General features: G+C 34.1%; 1 protein-coding gene across 3 annotated transcripts in view; it reads left to right on the top strand.

Annotated features, from left to right (window-relative positions):
- Positions 1-20,910, top strand: part of LOC136030450 (hemicentin-1-like) — a 214,279-nt gene that overhangs the window by 27,136 nt on the left and 166,233 nt on the right. For all 3 annotated transcript variants that reach the window (XM_065709442.1, XM_065709443.1, XM_065709441.1), the window contains one exon: positions 9,504-9,706. In XM_065709442.1, coding sequence (XP_065565514.1) covers positions 9,504-9,706 — 203 coding nt within the window. The remainder of the gene's footprint in view (positions 1-9,503; positions 9,707-20,910) is intronic.

Raw genomic sequence — 20,910 nt, 5'->3', positions numbered from 1 at the left:
TTCTAGAGTGAACTTCAAATTTCGGTCATAAGTGTTAAGATGATCTAAGAAGCCCCAAAGTTCAGCTTCCCCATAATTCCAAAGTAAAATTAGGTCATCCATATAACGACCCCAATCCACGTGTTTTAAAAAATAAGAATTTAATGCCCAATTGTCAAGGTTCTCGACATAAATATTTGCCAGTAGCCTGGGTAAAGGTGCCCCAATCGGTAACCCATTTTTTGATCATAAAAAGAATCGCGAAATTGAAAATACATAGAAAACTTATTAAAAATTTAAACCAGAGTCATTAAAACTTCACAATCAATTCCCGTCCCCGAAACCTCGATTAAGTGGTAATTTTCTTATATTTTGTTTTTTAATAATTCCTCAGAAATAGTCACATCATCTATGTTTGTATACATTGAAACAATGTAAAAACTACTAACTATTGTGTTTTCTGAAATACTTGTGTGAAAAGGCTGCTAAAAATGCAAGGTTGACTCTGAAAAATTGCATTTAATCACTTTGTTGTGTTTTGTTTGAATGAATTTATCACCTCACTTTATTCTTCTCTTTGTCAGTCCTTGTTGAACTTCGTTGAAGTAAGGATGCTAGGGCTGTTTTGATAAAAAAAAATTTTTAACATTATTAGTTTTAATTCTCGCATTTTAATGTAAGTTTATTTATTTATATATATATATATATATATATATATATATATATATATATATATATATATATATATATATATATATATATATATATATATATATATATATATATATATATATATATATATATATATATATATATATATATATATATATATATATATATATATATATATATATATATATATATATATATATACAAAGAGAGAGAGACAGAGAGAAGACATGGCGGACTTGGGACAAGAATGAGATGGAACATGGTACCTTTATGAAAAAAAGTTTTATCGAAAAGCCTGCCTCAGTCACATGCTATCTAATGGGTAGTATATATATGTTTTTCCAAAGAAATCCGACAATATTTTGATCACAGATTCTACGTAAGAAGTTTCTCATCGTTTAGGAGCATGAAAGTCGATCTGATCTTCCTAAGATAACTTTTGAACGGTCTATTGTGTGATAAATCTACTCCTTGTTTTGACCCTAAGTTTAGATTCAAGGTGATTTCTTAAGACACATTTTGAAAAATATGTCTTGAGTTGATTTTTAGATTTGACTTTACATTGAATGATCGGGAAGGGAGTAAAGCAAATAAAATGAAACAACTTTGGGAATGAGATTTGCAGTTTTTTTGGTTATTTCAAGGTGGTTGAGAGGAGAGGAGCATTGTCATGGATAGGAACTCTTCTTGATAGACAAGATTAACAGTCTTATCATTGTGCAAGCATAATGTTTAGTTAATTTAATGGGGCCCGGCAGAACGTACTTGAACTTTTCGAGTGCCGTGTGAATTGTATACTTGCCAGGCCCATAGAGTAAACACAATCATAAAGCTTTTTGGCAATTCATCTCTTTTGATAGCTGAGCTTTTCAACATTCTTTGAGAAATATACATCTTCTTTTCATCTACAAAAAAACTTGTCGCTCTTAAAGAAAAACTCTCTTTGATGGAAAACAGCCTCAATCTCCAAAACTTAGCATTAACTTGATAGACGACAAAATACAAGCAGGCGGTTTCCTGAGAAGATTCTAAGTTTTTGACTTTATTGCCTGCCTCATGCTTATGAAAAATATCATGTACTAGCCCATAATGGCAACATACAAACTTGAATCAGAAGAGGTCAACATCATCGACGCAATCGATTGAAGTTGCAAAAGAAAATTTTTGAGAGAATATCTGAGGATAAAATGGGCAGTTTCATTGGTAGGGCAGGAAAGTTTGCCAGAAAGTTGGAAATAAATTCAAAAGCAGATTTCATCAGGCATCATCGTTGGCGATCAGGACAACGTTTTTTTGACAGCCAATTTCAAAGTCAAGCTGGAGATCTCAGTGTCTTAGTTCTATAGACAACATTTTAGAATCCTCCTTGGTAAGTTTACTACAATAATGGAAGATAATATAAGAGTTTGCCTCGTTGACTTTATGTCATTCTCTTCCTTGCTTCAGCCTGGTTTTAAAAGATGGTTTCAGGTACAGACGTTGAGAGAGTAAAAACTTTTTATCTAAACCAATTAAGAACTCCTGTTTCCACTGCTCTTCAAGTAGAGATTGAAGATCTATGCCAGCTTTGTCATGGCACTATCTGCTTCAGAAAAGTTCTAGGTGAAGGACAGTGAGGGCAACATCAGCTTGAGCAGGCTAATAGTGTTTGAAAATTGGCTGCGACGGCAACTGTTGCGGTCGTCACGTCAAAAGTGCAATATGCAAGCTCTTATTTATAAAGAATTTCCCGAGTACTGTTATGGTTTATTCTTTACTAGAATACTGCAATCACTGAGGCTAGTGGTATTTAGTTTAATCCTTCAGGGAGTGTTTAGGGGGAGATTCAACTAAATAATAAAAAAAAATATGCATGCAAGTTTTTAAAAGGGCATAGAACTAATATCTTAAGAACTGCTTAAAGGTGTTAAGCTGAAACTTTCAGGGTGTGTTAAGAGGGATGTTGAACTAGTCAACGTTCAGACTGCTGCCACTACTACTAAGGACAGTACTGCTACTACTACTTCTGCTGTTACCACGAGTGTTACAATGGCTACACCTACTACTACTGCTGTCACTACTTCTTCTACTGCTACTAGTACTATTACCAGTGCTACTAAAGTTAGGGTTATTACCCTATCACTTTTGTATATTGAGGGGGATGTAGAATCAACTAAAAGATACAATTTGCACACTGCTACTAAGGCTAAAAATATTAATGAGATATTTTCAAGAAATATTGAAAAGTATGTTGAAATTATTTCAAACATGCCTTAGGTATACAAGCTGTCAAAATGCAGCATCAGCAGTATCTCAAGAATTGATTAGAGCACTAGGCTTGAGCTCTTAGTGTATATTTGGATAACATATTGGACAAACAAAAATGTATTACTGCTTACAACTACTTACTACTTATTACTACTAATAGTACAAGTTCTGTCACCAATACTACTCCTTTTTCTCGTACTATTGCCTATGCTACTGCAATTACTACTAGTAGATAATGCAAAGGTAACTAATTAAACTTTCAGAGAACGAAGAGGGGGATGTTGAATTTAATTTATAAACACTACGTACGAATGAGCTATAAAAGGGGTGTTTTTGCAATATTCCAGTAGGCTAATGGCGTAGGATACTAAGTTAAAACTCCCACAGCTACGTTAGTAATACTTTTGCTGCACCTTCTGCTACCACTAAAATATACTCTGCTACCACCAAAGTAGCATAAGTGTAACAAAGCTTTCTAGAAATCCAAGCGAGAGTAAAATCAGATAAAAATTAGAAACTTTCACGAAAATTTTGTTCTACTTTAAAACTAAATTAAACGACATGTGTACACCGGTCGTCATTAAGAAGTCTAAGCAAAATCTCAAGAGCTACTGAGGGCGTTAAGCTGAAACTTTCAGGGCAACTGCTATTATTATTTCTGCCCAAACAATTGTACTAAATCAAAAGAGCGTAAGTGCATTCTGCTTTTTAGAATATCATACATACAATGTTTTAGGACGAGCAGTTTACTGTTCAGGGATACTAAAGTAGGTGTAAAACTAAATCAAAGAATATGTTTGTCCAGCTTTCTTTACCGATTAAAATGACTAAGTCAATAAAAAACAAACATAAATTATTTTTTAAGAACTTTTACATGAAAAAAGTTATTTAAAGAAAACTAAAGAGCTACAGCAAACCAAAAATGATCAATATCAAGTCAGCCCCACTCATGTTAGTTTTTGCTTGTTTTGAGTTTAACTGGGTTATTTATTGTAATTTCTGTTCGTTTTGGGTTTAATTTATTTTTTGAGAGTCATTTGTGGTAAATATACGCTTGGAAAAATATTTGACATTGTTTTTGCCCATTTTTGGTTTAATATCGCTCTTTAGTTTGAAAAGATTCTTTTGGTGAATGTTTTAGTAAATATCGAAGAAACATCGGAAATAGTTCGGGGCTTAACAATATACAAAAATAAAATAGGGGCTTAACAATATACATTTTAAAACTTTAGATAAGCTACGTTCTCCAGATACAAGATGATTGACTGATCTCCCCTCTAATAGTTTTAGTGTAACATAGTCAAAACAAATAAAATTTCTTATGTTTGTTCGTATTAATGTATTGGCCGTCAACTCCGTACTGACTACAAAAATGCTTAGAGACCGAGGTGCAACAACTGTTGCTATTTTCATGAAGATTTGTGCTTTTTCAAAAAACATTTATATTATCTTAAGTTGATAATTTCTTATGGAAAGCTTTAACTTCGTAAATTTTACACATATGGAATCAACAATTCAGCCACTTTATCTGGAATCTTCCAAGTTAATTGCGCATGTACTGATAACATATATAATACGGATAAGTAACGCAGCAAATATATCCCTTTCCCCTAGTGGCAATAGATCTTTCTGTAATACAATATACCTTATAGGAGAATGAAACAGTGTAAAGACAGTTTTTCAGGCCGAATAAATAGTTCCAGACAATAAGCTTATTCTCACGCCAAAGTAATTTATCTTTTTAAGAACATAATTGCGTGGCGGAACAGGACCGCTGCTTTCGTAAATTCCTTTTCTCGTGATTAGTGGTCCATTGTAGCTTGGAAATGCTTAGAAATAAAAGTTCGAAACTAGTATCCGATACTGAGGTCATAAAACTCAAGAAAGAAACTTCTATAAAATTTCTAAATGAAACAACAAGTATCGGGATAATATTCCAGAAAAAAGGTAGAAATCGTTTTGTTTTCGCGCCTACTAAATATTCCCCTAATAAAATGGTAAAAATTATCTTCAACTAGCCTAAAATCGTTTGTAATTTTTCCTCGCATGAGACTTGAACTCTCGTAATGGTTAAGTTTGACCCACCAAGTGTGCCTAGGCTATCAAAATAGTGCATCGCATCTATTGTATTTTAACAATGGCTTAAGAGACTGAACAAAAATATTCAAGCTTTGGAGAAGACACCTTGATTACAAATCTTAACTTGGAGGGAGGTAGTAATAAGGAGATGCACTAACGGTGTTCCTTCGATCCCTCTAAATATTTTGATTATTGGTAGAAGTGTGCACAAGGAAGTTGCCAGGTAAATCAAAAGACACAATGGGAGCTAATCTCACCATAATAACTTATCTGCAATATCTCGGGAATTATCATAAAGAATTACTTGCATCTTACGAGGAGGATTGTGGTGGACCATGTGGATTTCAAAGACTATCTTGATTGAAGGGAAGACCAGGGTTAGAAGATTTATCTTGATAAAAATTCACTGAGTTCCTGCAGCACTTTTTTTTATAATAAAACAGTTAGATGAATCGAAAAATAATGCATAAGTGAAGGCTGTCAAAATACCATGCCTGTAAAATATCTGAAGTGGTTCGATGGATCAAGTTGTAACATTCAGATATTGCTGGCGGAGGAATGAAGTTTGTTCCTGAAGAAGAGAATAAGTGAGCAAAATCATTTTGTCTCGAGAATATTGGATTTTCAAAAAATGGGTTTTGGAAAGGGATAAACAATTTTTTTTCTGAAGGGCAAGAAACTTTTATCTGCAAGTTTGTGGGAGGATAGTTGTATAGGCTACCTAAAATACTTGAAAAAATTGCTTTCATCCTATTCCTAAAAAAAAAACATTTCCGATCATCTCAGACATATAATGTTTTTTTTCACAGCCCAGACCAAAAGGAATTACTAGACTTCAAACGTTCCAGATTGTCTCAGACAAAATATAAAAGATTCATGACACCACGAAACTGGCGGAAAAATTGTCTTTTCTCTGATACGCTTGAAAATTATTTGGTATGCAGAAAGGACTAGGTAGACTCTGATTAAGACAAACTTTTTGAAGTTTGGTTTAATTAATAAGTAATACTAGAAGGTTCGAAAAAATTGTTTCTCTGATTAAACTTAGAATTCATTTAGACGATAGAGATATGACGGTCTAACATTCATATCACTAGAGAGGTCGTTAGCTCCAATCTTTTTTGTGGCGTTTTTTCTGTTCCTTTTAAGGTTCTTTTTTTGTTTTGTTTTTTAATGTATTTTATTTCACAATGATTTTAGTCGTGACTCTGTTTTTTGTCATAAATTAGAGTTTGTTTGTGCAAAAAAAGGTTTAACAGAGCAATCAATCAGATTAGTGTCCTAATTATTGGTCTAAATTCGTTCTGAGACAATACTGGCTAAGCCTGACGTATGAAAAGAAAGAAAGGAAATAATAAATGAAAAGAAAAAAAATCAAATAGGTGAAAAACCAGGATTTTATCAGCCAGTAGCAAAATATAAAAAAACAAGCAAATATTTCGAAAAGGACCTCCGCCAAGTCGTCCTCAGTGCTAAAAAAAAATAAGAAAGAGGAAAAAGAAAAAAAGAAACAAAGAAGAAACAACAACAAAATCTAACCTTCTTAAGTAAACTGTACGAGAGGAAAAAAGACACTGAATCGAACAACAAAAACCAACTTGAAATCAATGAAGAGAAGTTACCAATTAGGTTGAATAAGTATCCTTTGCCTTGCAACAGATTTTGCCTGTCTAAAATTTGAGTTTTTTAATATTTCAATCTCTATTTATAGCCAAATTTCTATTTATATGTTTTTTATTATCTCAATTGCCTCTTTATAAGATTTCGGTAGGCCATTTACGGTAGATATTAAAGTTGCATCTTCAAAAAGAACTAAATGGTCAGGATTTTCTACATTTCTCGTCAAATTACCCTCCTTGTGTAAAAAGAGGGGTGGTAATTTCTTTAGTCGACAGGGTTCTAAAAATATGTTCACGTAATCATTTAAAATCCGAGTTTAGATGTTAAAGATATTCTATTCTGCAATGGCTACCCAATCAATCTTATTGAAAGCATAATAGACAGGTGATTAAAAAAGGTAAAACAAGAAAATAGGGAGCCCGTCCCCCTTGATTAAGTTACAGTGGCAATTGAGAAAAAAAAAACTTTCACCACATAACCATACGTCTCAAAACTCAGCAATAAACTTGGAAAAATTACAAAAAATAAAACCATAATCTCTCTGTTTCTTTCAAAACTGAACGAAAAGTTGAACATTTTTTCAACTCGGGAAAGGATAAAACGGACCCTATACTAGGTAGTGGTGTCTACAGAGTCCTGTGTTCATGTGGAAAATTTTACATTAGCAGGACCCATTAACGACTAGGGGAACGATAGCATGAACACAAAATTTAAATAGATAAGTCCCTGAGATTGGAAAATAAAAATGACAATTTTGGTTCAGCTCTGGCCCAGCATACATACAAAAATCCTGACCATTTAGTTCTTTTTGAAGAGGCAACTTTAATATCTACCGTAAATGGCCAATCGAAATCCTTTAAATAGGCAATTGAGATAAAAAGAACATATAAATAGAAATTTGGCTATAAACAGAGACACGGGAGGTAGTTCCTTAAGCCCAATTTATAACAACTTAATGTTAAAAGACTCAATGAATATTTTCGCCCAGTCTAATTTAAGACAACTTGTCCGCATATCTAATGAAAACCGAAATTGTAGACAGGAGAAATCTGTTGCAAGGCAAAGGATACTTATTCAATCTAATTGGAAAACTTTTCTTTCATTGATTTCAAGTTGGTTTTTGTTGTTTGATTCAGTGTCTTTTTTCCTCTCGTATAGTTCACTTAAGAAGGTTAGATCTTGTTGTTTCTTCGTTGTTTCTTTTTCCTCTTTCTTATTTATTTTTAGCACTGAGGACGACTTGGCGGAGGTCCTTGTCGAAATATTTGCTTGTTTTTGCTACTGGCTGATAAAATCCTCGTTTTTCACCTATTTGATTTTTCTTTTCATTGATTATTTCCTTTCTTTGTTTCCATACGTTAAATATTAATCTTCATTTAGTTTTTCTGTTCACTGTCAATGAAGAGGTTCTTATAGACAATTTTTTCCAATCATACATAGAGGAACTTAAAGCAAGGCTTTTCATTTTTCGCCTAATTGGTTTGCTAAGAATTTTTTTTCTTAGCGTTTTGTAATCAATTCATGTTTTAAGCAGCTAAATAATCAAAGATTGCCCCTAGCTAAAGCACGATATTTGGTTACTTATAAAAGAAAACACTAAAGCTTGTACTCTTGTTAATTGATTGAAGTCTAAGGCCCTAAAAATAGACTAAGCTTCAATTATTAGACATCATTGATGTCAAGTTCAAAGAAAATCTACTTACTGTAACTGGACAGCTTCATCTCGATTTTTTTATTCTTTCAATTGTTCTTGTATGCTAATTCTTCTTCGAATTTTCTGTTAAAAGCCAGGAATTTATTGGGTAATACAGATGTCTAGTTCTTGAAAATGAAGAAGCTTTTATATTTCTTCTTCTTCCTGAACTCATTACTATCCCATATTATTTTCTATAAGTCCCTTGCCCTCGCCTTTATTTAACTCTAATCCAAAACGACAATTCTGAGTAGCCACTTTGATTTTCTGCTTTTATTAAGTTTTATTTTTTCAAGTCACAGTCCCTGCTTCAATCATCACTCAAGGTTCTCAGTTGCAGTTACAGTTGGTAATAATTGGAAATTAGCCAAAATTATTAGCCATTCTAAACAAACAAAATACTGCCAATTTTTTTTTGCCGAATGCTGTCAAAAAGACTAAGATGCTATGAAAGTTCAAAATCTTAGCTGATTACTGGTATTCGAATCACTATGCTTAAAATTATTCCTGAGCTAAGAAGCTATATTAAAATGTTAAATACCTCAAGGTGCCACTCAGGTATGAAAGGTTAAATGTCAATTTTATTGGCTCATAAAATATATATTTGGGCATTAAGAATCTTGTAAGCTCAAATATTTGACTCAGTTTCCCCTACCTAATAAAAAATTACTAAGACATAATAAGACATGGGGGAGGGGGCGATTCAAACCCCTTAACCTCCTCCACTGGGATATGGCTTTGGAGATTAGCTTGAAGATAAATCCACATGAGGCAAAGATGATCAAATTACGTGATACCTTAATTCTCAAAAATAAAGTTAGGATTACGGCATGTTGGCTCCCTTTCAGGACGACCCTTATACAGATACACATTCAATAAAGATAGTGGAAACCCGGAAACACTATGGATCAATATTTACCCAGAATTTGACTCCCAGGGTTGTAAAATTGTAAAATGTTGAATAAGTTGAGACAGATAGATACTTTTACAGTTAGGGAATAGATACTGTAATATGTATTTCAATTTCTGGTGAAAAATTTTTCAACCATAGGGAATAAACTTAGTTTTTTAACCACTAAAATATAATTGAAACTTGTTTATTTGTTCATTTCTTTGTTTTTCTCGGGCACCAACAACCCTAGGAACGGCTATGTTTTTTTCCTGAACTGAAATAGCTCTGTATACAAAATAAAAAAAAACATTTTATTTACAGCTATGACTCAAGAAGTAAAGCCATTCCTTCTCATTGGTCGGATGACAGCATTCTTCGATCACGAGGAAGTTTTGAAAATACTTTAATACCACCCGCCCTAATTATTGTTCAAGCAGAAGAAACAGACAGCAGTTTCTATAGATGTCGTGTTGATTTCAGAAAATCAAAAACAAAGAACTTTCTGCATAATGTCACTATTATAGGTATGAATTAATTCTTCATTTTTTTAAAGATTTTTTATGTCTTTCCCCTAGAAATCTTTTTTTACTGAAAAAACCTTCTCAATATTAAAATCAGACAAGATAGTCTTGAATCAACATTGGAACACCGTGCCCTGATTTCACTTCAAGCAAAAGATTCCAAAACTCTAATATTGCAATTAAATAAAAAACAAGTTTTTTTTACTGAAAGTAAGGAGCGACGTTAAAATTTGAAACGAACAGAAATTACTTCGTATATGAAACAGACTGCTTCCTTCTCAATGTCTTGCGGCCCTTTCAAATACAAAGTAAATTCTGTTCGTTTTAACTTTTAATGTCGCTCATTAATTTTAGTTAAAAAAATTTTTTTTTTTTAATTTAATTTTTGAACTTTTTGTATTAAAGCATGCTTTGATTTCGGCTCTCCGCAGATGAATAATTAAAACGAAATTTGCATATTTTTTTCTTTGGCTTAATGGCTTTCTCATAGTTTTGATCGAATGATTTTGAGAATGAAGGAGAGGGAAACGAGGCCTTGTCGTCCTCAAATTTTTTGTTACTTAAAAAGGCAACTAGAATTTTTAATTTTTTACGAGCGTTTTTATTAGTAAAAGATATATGTAACTTACGAATTACCTTAAGCAACAAACTTCTGTATTCGTATGTTTTTATTACGTATATGAGGGGTTCCCCTCACTCGTCAGTACCTCGCTCTTTGCACTAAAGCATAAATTTTGTCTAAATTCCTTAAGAATGACCCCTGAATCACAAAGGCCGTAGAATAAATAGTTGAAATTACTAAAAATACTTTATCGTAAAACCCTCGAATGTGTAATAATTTCTATTCGTCTTAAGTTATATGCTGCTCCTTACTTTCAGTTATTAAACTTTTTCGTATCTATTTTTCATATTTTTTTTTAAACAATGCTAGAAAATCCAGCATTCCTTTAATGGAAATAATCTTCCCCCATGACATATTCCTTCATGGAAAATTCCTCCAACATATCCCCCTCTTCTAAACCCTTCCCCCAAACCAAAAAATCCCCCTGAAAATGTCTGTACACTTCTCAATAGCCTTTTCTATATGTGAGCACTGATCAAAGTTTGTAACTGGTCAATGTCCTCCCCAAAGACATAATTATAAGGTGTTTCGACTATGCTGAATAAAATGGCTATCTCAGCGGTGACTCTGGGAAAATAATTAGCGTGGGAGGGGGCCTAGGTGCCCTCTAATTTTTTGGTTCACTTAAAAAGGGTACTAGAACTTTTCACTTCCGTTATAATAAGCCCTCTTACAAGATTCTAGGACCACTGGGTCGATACAATAACCCCTGTAAAAAAAAAAAAATAAAAATAAACACGAATTCGTGATCTGCCTTTTGGCAAAACAAACAAAATTCCACATTTTTGTAGATAGGAGCTTGAAGCTTGTATAGTAGGGTTCTCTGATACGCTGATGGTGTGACTTTCGTTAAGAGTCTATGACTTTTAAGGGGGTGTTACCCCCTATTTCCTAAAATAAGGTAAGGTTTCTCAGGCTCATAACTTTGATGGGTAAGACTAAACTTGATGAAAATTATATATTTAAAATCACCATTGAAATTTAATTCTTTTGATGTAGCTATTGGTATAAAATCTCGTTTTTTAGAGTTTTGGTTACTATTGAGCCGGGTCGCTCCTTACTACAGTTCGTTACCACGAACGGTTTGATAGCCTACTTGCAATACTGTGCCAGCTATACGGCATCAAAAAGAAGAGATTTTCAACAAGATATTCTTATAGGCCTAATGTTGGGTGATGTAGGACATCCAATTATTTCGTAAAATGCACATTTTTCTTTTAAAAATTTCGTAAATATGATTATTTGACAAGGAGAAGTACAAAGTAGTTTATAAAACTGTTTTGGTAAATCAATATTTTTGGTTACAAAGCTGTGAGTCTCCCTGCATAGGAACCTTAGCCATCCATCTAAGATTCTTTTTTTTGGTAGTCAATCATTTTCCTCCAATGAACAAAGAGGCTTCATGCACATTGAGTGCTTAAGTGAAAAGAAGAGATATTTAACTGAGCCAGTTTTGCATAAGGTCTTTAGTCTAATTGAGGTCTTTAGGGTCCTTTTTTATTTTGAGCATCTGCTATCCTATTTTCTGACAAAGGGAACAAGTGAATAAGCTAGGAATAATATTCTTCCTAGTTTAGTATTAGTATTCCTTGACAGGGAGAATATCAATGAGCTATTGTATAGCTGTTGGGGGGGGGTTCCTCCAGGTATAGTTTCCAGTCGGATAGACTCGTGTTGCGCAGATCTTTGCTCGATCCCAACTGTCAAGCGTTGAAGGTAGTTTTAAGTTATGCAAAGACTTATTATTAACTATTAATAGTAAATCCAAAGTCAAGGTTTTTTGAAAGTTTAGACTACGGGTGTTAGCGTATAACTATATCCTATATCTATTTTTGTTTTGATAGTGTTCAGCAAGTCTACCATTCGGTAATCTATATGATTCCAACCCTGGTGGTTTTCACATTTCTGCCAACAAAAAGATAACCACATGCCTTTATTTAAGGAACTTGATGGATAAGGTTGAATTCACTCTCCAGTAGTTTCACTTCCAACAAAAGAAAATGATTATTAGACCTTTTTAGACTCTGTTTCAACTCCACGAAATTAGACACAAAGTTTTCAACATAACTATTGATCACTTTGAAACATTACTAATAAAATGGCTGATGACAGACAGGTTTAGTTTGACACAAGTCTGAAACAGGTCTCAACACATATCTAATCATAGGTTCTTTTTATTTGCTTCTTTTGTTTTCTCATCCACCGAGATATTGCAGATAATAAATTTACACATACTTTCGAAAACTCTGAATTAGGGCTCATATTCCCAGATAATGTAGTTTTGAGAACCGCTAGGCAGTCTCCAGATAATTACTATCTTCCCTCTAGATAACTAAGATTAATGAAAGCTCCGAAAAAAACCAAATGGTTGAAAGATTTCAATATTTCATATTTTTATTCTATTCTAAGAAACTGTCTCCAAAAAGACTTAAGCTATCTAAAAGTTGACTTAACAAAGGACTTTATGATATATTCAACACTAACATCCACGTGTGTACCGCCATTACGTAATACCCACGTGTGTGCCGTGTTCAGTTACAAGTGGGGGTTCCCCACGGGCTCCCAAAGCCTAGCATGCCAAGTGAGATTGCTTCACCCCCAAGAATTCCATCAAGACATTCAAGATTGCGTCACCATCAACTGCAATCACGTAACTTGCACCTGCTGGCTTCCATCGGAATAACGGAATAGGGATGCGTGTAAAACTAGGCCTGTCGTGGAACCCATGAACCTGCGTCTCTTAGAGAACATTATCTATATGTAACAACCACATGTTGGCTGTCATGGAATGACGGGATAGGATTCTCACGGGAATGGCAGGATAGGCATGCGTTTAAAAGCAGGGTTGTCGTGGATAGGGCTGTCGTGAATCTTCAAAAGGGGATACTACAGACGTAACCTCCTTTCCTCATCCAGTTCGGAAAAGTTCGGCTTTCACAAATACAGTTTAATAATCTCAAAATTATAGTAGAAACTTTAATTAACTCAGTGTTTCGTAATAGCTAATTACAAATGTGTTAGCTGGATAAGTTCCAATATATGGGCTTTTGGTGTTGACATGACCTTCCGTAACGCCTGGGTAAATGGCTTTAGGCTACGCAATTATGGCTCTACAAAAACAATAGATTAAATTAGATTAACAAATAATGTTGTTTAGTTAGTAGAGCGTTAGACTTTGAATCATAATTCCTTGGATTTAAGTCCTTATCGTTTTTTTTTTCACTCACATTTTTATATCTTCTATATGATAATTTTATAATAATATACCTTTTTTTTTAAATGTGATGCACTTACTTTTTAAACTGGTCAAGCATTTTCATTCAAAAGGGAATGAAGGTCTTCCAGTTTCAAGGTTTGCAACTACATTCCTGGTAGATAACTAAATCCACAACCCAACCCCTTACCGCATAGGGGGTTGGAATGTGGTTCTGGAACCGCTCAAATTTGTATATTAAAATACGGATAACTTATTATTATATTTACTTAATCAAATTATTTATTTGTTTTCACTATTTAACAGAAAATAACCAAATCCACACCCTCACCCCTTACCGCAAAGGGGGTTAAAGAAGTGTTGGCATTTGGTTCTGGAACCACTCAAAGTTGTATATTAAAATAGGGATAATTTATAATTATATTTACTGAATCAAATTATTTATTTATTTTCACTAATTAAAATACAGGATGAAAACTATTTGTAATGTATATAGAAAAATCATCGTAAGAAAAACCTATTTGCTGTTTCTTTTTTTGTGATATGTTTCTAGTTGTCAGTTTACATTCCATTTTTTCTTGTTTGTTGTTATTTATCACGTGCTATGTCTAAAGTTTTTTAGTTTCTAACATAGGGGGAGGGGTTGTTTAGTGATTTAAATTAGAGATACGAAAACCTTGAAATCTTGAAAAATTTAAAATCTTGAAAACTTTTGAAATATTCCTTAGAAAAATAGTTACTTCTAAAATGCCAAGGAAATCAAAGCGTAATAACAATCTTAGAAACTATTTCTTAATGTGAAGTTCATTTTTAATATAGAAAAGTGGATTTTTTTTTTTTGCTAGCTCTGCATGGCACTAAACTTGTAAAACATATTAAAACTTTAAACCCAAGCCATTGTCGGTGTCAGTTCTAATTAGATCAAGATCGGCCTATCTGTGAAGGAGAAAACTGTTCTACCGTGAGTAAAAAAAAAATACTTTTAGGATATAAGAAAAATTAGACAGCTTTGGAAATTGTTTGTTAGTGAACGAAACATTTTTGCAAAGCATATTAATAAAAAAAAACAAAAAAAAATATTATATTGGCATTCGACATAGACTTTTCCTGAAGTATTTTCAAAAAATCTAAAGGAGATGTGGAATTTTATTAGCTTTTTTCTCAGGAAGTTAATTTAGCGTTCTTTAGGACTACATGAAATTGTTTTGAGAAGTTTATTTTTCAAGCTATTAAAAGCTATTCAAGTTATTTTCTGGATAAGTTCTGAATATTTTACAAATTTTACAGAAAGTTTTCTACACTATTTCACCATACTCATTTCCTTTTCAATCGCCTAAACCAGTGTTGTTTTGTAAAGTATAGAAAATTAACTTTTTCGTAAGCTGAAAGCTTTTCGTAACTCTCGAGGTGGACTGCAGTATTTTCTATGGAAGTTTTATCTCCCATAAATCACAAATCAGAAATTAAATAAAAAAAAGTTTATTCAAATGAAAGTAAGGAGTGACAATAAAACTTAAAATAAAATAAAATTATTCCATATATTAGGGGGCTGCCCCCCCCCCCTCATGAAAAAGATCATGGCAGTGTTGCTTCTACATGAAATTTAAATTTAAAGGGCAAAGATTAGCCAATCATTTGGACTGATTCATTGTGCAGAAGTGATACCAAATTTAACAAAAAGCATAAAAAAAGAAAGTAACAATCCTAAAATACTTTGTTTTTGTACTAAAAAGGTTTCCTTAATTGGTTTGTTTTAACGATGCTGAAACTCGTATATTGTTTTGTGTTAGTTTCAGCACAGAAAAGTTCTAGTTTCCCATAATCCTGCAAACATACGGAAAATGTACTTAGTTGCTTTATTTATAGTAGTTGTATTGATTTATCTTAGATAGAAAATGAGGTAATATTTTTTTTCTTTTTTAGGTTTCAACTTCACTCTTAACCTCCCTCAGAAATTTTATTTATTTTTTAAATCAATAAAAATGAAGACGAACAGAAATAAGATTCTATGATAACTAAAAGTCAAAACGAAAGAAAATTAAAATACATGGTCATTTTCAACCATAAAGACACTAGATACTAATATAGATTAAAGAATAAATCTCAAAACGCGTAAAAATTAAATTGGTTATTCAGTTCAAAGTTACAACTAACAAAAACTAGAGCAGACAAGAGTTTGGATGCTTCCCCCTTCACAACCCCTAACCGTAAAAGTTATAAAGCCTATTGCGTCATTTATACTTTACCGAAAACAAATCTATATATATATATATAAATAAGTTTTATGTGTGTTATGTCTGTCGAGTGACGTCATGTCGTCATGAAGTTAGTTGTCGTCATGTTTGTTATGACGATGACGTCATTAAAGGTATTTAAGAATTTCGTTCAAAGACAAATTTTTAATTGTAACAAGATGGACGGAAAAATCTTTAATTGTAAAATGACTGAAGAACCTACAATGGCAGCAGCCGAGGAAGCTGCTCAAAGAGTCTATGCCAAAAAACTTGCTGCTGATAGAGATAGTAAGAAAAGAAAGCGCGCCGAGGAATCACAAGAACAGCAAGAAAACAGGCTTGCGGCTGATAGAGAAAGTAAGAACAGAAAGCATGCCGAGGAATCACAAGATCAACGTGAAAACAGGCTTGCGGCTTCAAGAGATAATGCCAGATTAGGAATGTTCAATTTCCGTCAACGAAGGCGTGTCGAGGAACTACCAGAGCGACGCAAAACCAGACTTGCTGCTAAAAGAGAAAGTGAAAAAAGAAGGCGTGCCGAGGAATCACAAGAGCAATGAGAAAATTATCGCATGGCATTCAGGTAGAGCTCATTCGATGATTATAGTAGCTGTGTTCAAATCGGGAACATGTCTAAAATTTGTCCCTACTACAAGGCCTTGAATTTTAATGGTGAAACAAAGGGAATGTGTTGCGCCTCAGGAAAAGTCAAACTTCCTCAGCTGGCTGCACCCCCAGAGCCATTGAAGACTTTGCTTGGAACTACGTCAGAATCTAAGCGTTTTTTATCATAGATCAGAAAATATAACTCATGTTTCCAAATGACGTCGTTTGGTGCCCAAATCGAAAATCCAGATCAATTTATGCCTACTTTCAAAGTAAAAGGGCAAATTTATCATAGAGCAGGGTCCCTTCTACCATTCTCAGGCGAGAATCATAATTTTTTACAATTATACTTCATCAGTGATAGAAATTCTGAATTGAATGCACGTTGCGAAATTACTCCCAACGTTGAAAGGACAATCGTTTCCCAATTGCAACATCTTTTCCGCGAAAATAATAATTTAGTGCGTCTGTTCAAAACAGCCATCGATTTGATGCCTACTGATACGCATAAAATTGTTATTTCCGCTGACAAAACGCCTCCTGGCCAACATTTGCGTAGATACAATGCTCCAACTATCGACGAAGTGGCAATCGTTATGGTCGGTGATCAGTTTTTACCGGGAGATATTATTCTTCATAAGCGAAACGCTCAGTTGGTAAGAATTGCTGAAACTCATCGATGTTACGATGCCCTACAATATCCTATCATTTTTTGGGATGGAGCCGACGGCTATCACTTTAATATTAAATTAATGAATCCAGCCACTAACAAAGAAATGAATAAGAAATGCAGTGCAATGCATTATTATTCCTATAGTAATGATTCGGCAGGATGAAGATAATTATATTTTAAAATGCCGTCAATTGTTTTACCAATATGTCGTTGATATGTATGCAAAAATTGAATCAGAACGTTTGCTATATATCCGTCTGAATCAGACCAAGCTTCGCTCTGAACAATACATTCATTTGAGAGATGCAGTTGTAAATGACGGTAATACCACAAACGTTGGAAGATTAACGATTTTACCTTCGTCATATGCTGGCAGTCCCCGTCATATGCATGAATATGCTCAAGATGCTATTGCGTATGTTCGTCTCTATGGTCGTCCAAATTTATTTATTACATTTACATGTAGTCAATCTTGGGACGAGATACAGCAGCTTTTACTTCAAGGACAATCGGCGGTTCAGGCAATGATGGTGACCCACAATATAGAAGAAGATCTTCGAAGTAGATAACCAGTGAGTTGTTCCATATTCCCCATTATTATCAAAGGCAGTGACATGGCAGTTTTTGGCTTGCAGTCCGAAATCAAAGATATCGACGAAATCGTACAATATCAGGCTGGAAGATTCATAATCAGTAATGAAGCTGTTTGGCGAATTCTTTCATTTCCGATACATGAACGTAGTCCAGCTGTTGTTCACTTAGCGGTACACTTACAGAATGGTCAACGTGTTTACTATTTTGGAATCCAACGTGCAAAAAAGAGTCCTGAATCCACCGGATACAAAGTTAACTGCTTTCTTTTCGCTATGCAAAAATGATTCTTTTGCAAAAAAAACTACTGTATACTGAAGTGCCTTCGCATTACACGTGGAATACTAAAAATAAAGTATTTGTACGTCGAAAACAGGATAAGTCAGTCAACGGACAACCTACCATCTTCAAAGATACCACGATAGGAAGACTCTACACCGTTCACACCATTCAACATGAATGCTTCTTTTTATGCCCTCTTTTGGTGAATGTACCCGGTCCGACGTCCCTTGAGTATTTGAGAACTGTAAACGGTACTATACATGACACTTACCGTAATGCATGCCAAGCTCTGAATTTATTGGAGAATGACCAACACTGGAATAACTGCATCAATGACGCATGCGAAACGTGAGCTCCAAGTCATTCGTGCATTGTTTGGAATCATACTAACAACTTGCTCTCCTTCAGCTCCTACAGAGTTATGGGAAAAATATAAATCGAAAATGTCCGAAGATATACTCAATCAAAAACAGTTAGAGACGTCAGCTCTAGACGCAACGTTGCTGCCTGGTGGAAGAACTGCTCATTCCGCTTTGAAATTGCCTCTGAATTTGCATTCTAAAGAAACTCCCACGTGCAATATTTCCAAATAATCTGGGATGGGTAAAGTATTGCAGCAATGCAAACTTATTATTTGGGACGAGTGCACAATGGCACACAAAAAATCGCTTGAGGCTCTGGATCAATGTTTGAAACCCTTTGGCAGCACATTAATATTGCTTGCAGAAGTTTTCAGGCAAACATTACCTATAATACCTAGATCAACCCCTGCAGACGAAATGAATGCTTGCCTGAAAAATTCTAATTTATGGGCACATGTAAAAACATTAAAATTAACTACAAATATGCGTGTCCGATTGCAAAATGATGACTCTGGTCAAACATTTTCAGATCAATTGCTGGCAATTGGAAACGGAAAGCTCCCAGTAGACTCAATTTCAGGACGTATACAACTACCTGCTGAATTCTGTAATTTAGTGACGTCCAAAAATGAATTGATTGAAATAGTATTTCCGAATATTCTAAACAATTATGCTCAGTCGTGTTCCAATACTTCTTCTAATGAAGATTTTCTTGTTGCTTTTGTTGATGATACCACTCTTGGGACGATTGGGAGGACGGAATGTGATATCAAATCTAATCTTGTGGCATTATTTGAGAGAGTTATGTCACGATTTAATGCCAATTACTTGGTCTTGAATGTTGGTAAATCACATTTTCTTATTTTTTCTCGAATTGGTGTAGCTTTCCCTCAGCTTACACACCTTCAGGTGTCACAAGGCTCCTTGTGTAGACCAGAGAATCGGGTGGTCCGGTTTCTTGGTATCCTGCTTGATGAGAACCTTTCATTCAGAAACCATGAAGCCATGATTAGGGTTAAGGTCTCACGGAGTTTGGGTATCATTCGAGAACTTAGATATACATTTCCTAGATCTATTTTGAAACTTCTTTTTTTCTGTCTTGTCCAGTCATATGTTTCTTATTGCCCCATTGTGTGGATGTCTACTTTTCCGTCTAGGCTGCGGTGACTTTCCGTCATGTATAATAAAGCACGGCGTCTTGTTATGAACACCAACCGTTCTTCACCAACACAGCTCTTAAGTCTACGGTCTATTTACATTATTTCTTGTGCTTCTTTTGTCTTTGATCAACTTCACGGCAATCTTCCAAAATCTCTTCGGAAAACTCCTATGTTTATTTCTGATTCAGCTCCATATAGCCTTCGTTCTTCAAATAATATCCACATTCCGCCTACCCCTACTGTTCGATCAGATTTCAATCCCCACAGTGCTTTTCAACAGGTCTGGAATTCACAACCTTCTTTAGTGCAGAAATGCCACTCATTTTGGAATTTTTAAGAGGATTCTTAAGGATCATTTAATAAAGAATCAAATAGATGAATTTTTTTTCTTCTGAGGAGTTGATGGCTCCTGTGTTTTGTTAGTGGTGTGTGATTTTCCTCTCTGCACTTTACTCCCAGGCCTCAGGTATGTTCTGTATGTTTTTTGATTTTTTTTTGTTTTTTTTTGTTTTGTTTTCTTTCTTTTTTTCTCCTTCTAGTTGTTGCTTATATTGCATCCCCATAAATATGTTGCCTGTAAACTGCTATATGTGATTGCCTATATCGAATTTATTGCTTGTATAATATTTTTTTTCTTATCCCCCTTGTATCCCTGGCCATGGAGCCTTTCGAGGGGAATTATGTGTATTGTAATTCGATTTTGAATTGTATTTTGTATTGTCTTTTATTTAATATTAAAAAACTTCTCTCTCTCTCTCTCTCCTCTCTCTCTCTCTCTCTCTCTCTCTCTCTCTCTCTCTCTCTCTCTCTCTCTCTCTCTCTCTCTCTCTCTCTCTCCTCTCTCTCTCTCTCTCTCTCTCTCTCTCTCAATGATTTGCTCGTCTTTATTTGTCGTGGGTGTTATGAAAAACTAGATAAACTGCTCACAATACATATTGCAAAAAAATCGCAAATGACACAATAAGCTTTTTGGACTTATACGATTGGGGTAGATGGAAGGGGGCAGTAGCCAAACTCCGGTTTCTTTCTATTTTTGTTCGTTGCAAGTTTTTGAACTGAATATTAAACTTAAGTATCGCTCGTGTAAGATTTGTTTTTTCCTCTATTTCAACATATGTGATCTTCATCGTATATATCATTTATTTTAATTTCCGTTCGTTTTGAGTATCATTTATTCTTTAAATGTAATTTCTGATCGTTTCGAGTTTGAATAGTACATTATTTCTATTGATCTTCAATTTAACATGGTCCTGTTTTTATTTATAAAACTTCTTTTTAGAGAAAGTTTGTTTTTATTAATTTCATGTAAAATAAAGTGAATCAACTTTGTTAAGTCAAGCACTAAAATTGAAGTCCATATTAACCATTTTCTTGTACGGTCTATTAGACTTTTTAGAAACGAATGCGGCATCGTTCGGGAAAGCTTCATATGAAATTGGAAAGCTCAATATGTAGTTTTTACC

The sequence above is a fragment of the Artemia franciscana genome, chromosome 8 (genome assembly GCF_032884065.1).
Source record: "Artemia franciscana chromosome 8, ASM3288406v1, whole genome shotgun sequence".
NCBI lineage: Eukaryota > Metazoa > Arthropoda > Branchiopoda > Anostraca > Artemiidae > Artemia > Artemia franciscana.
This window is presented reverse-complemented; position numbering and strand designations above follow the sequence as displayed.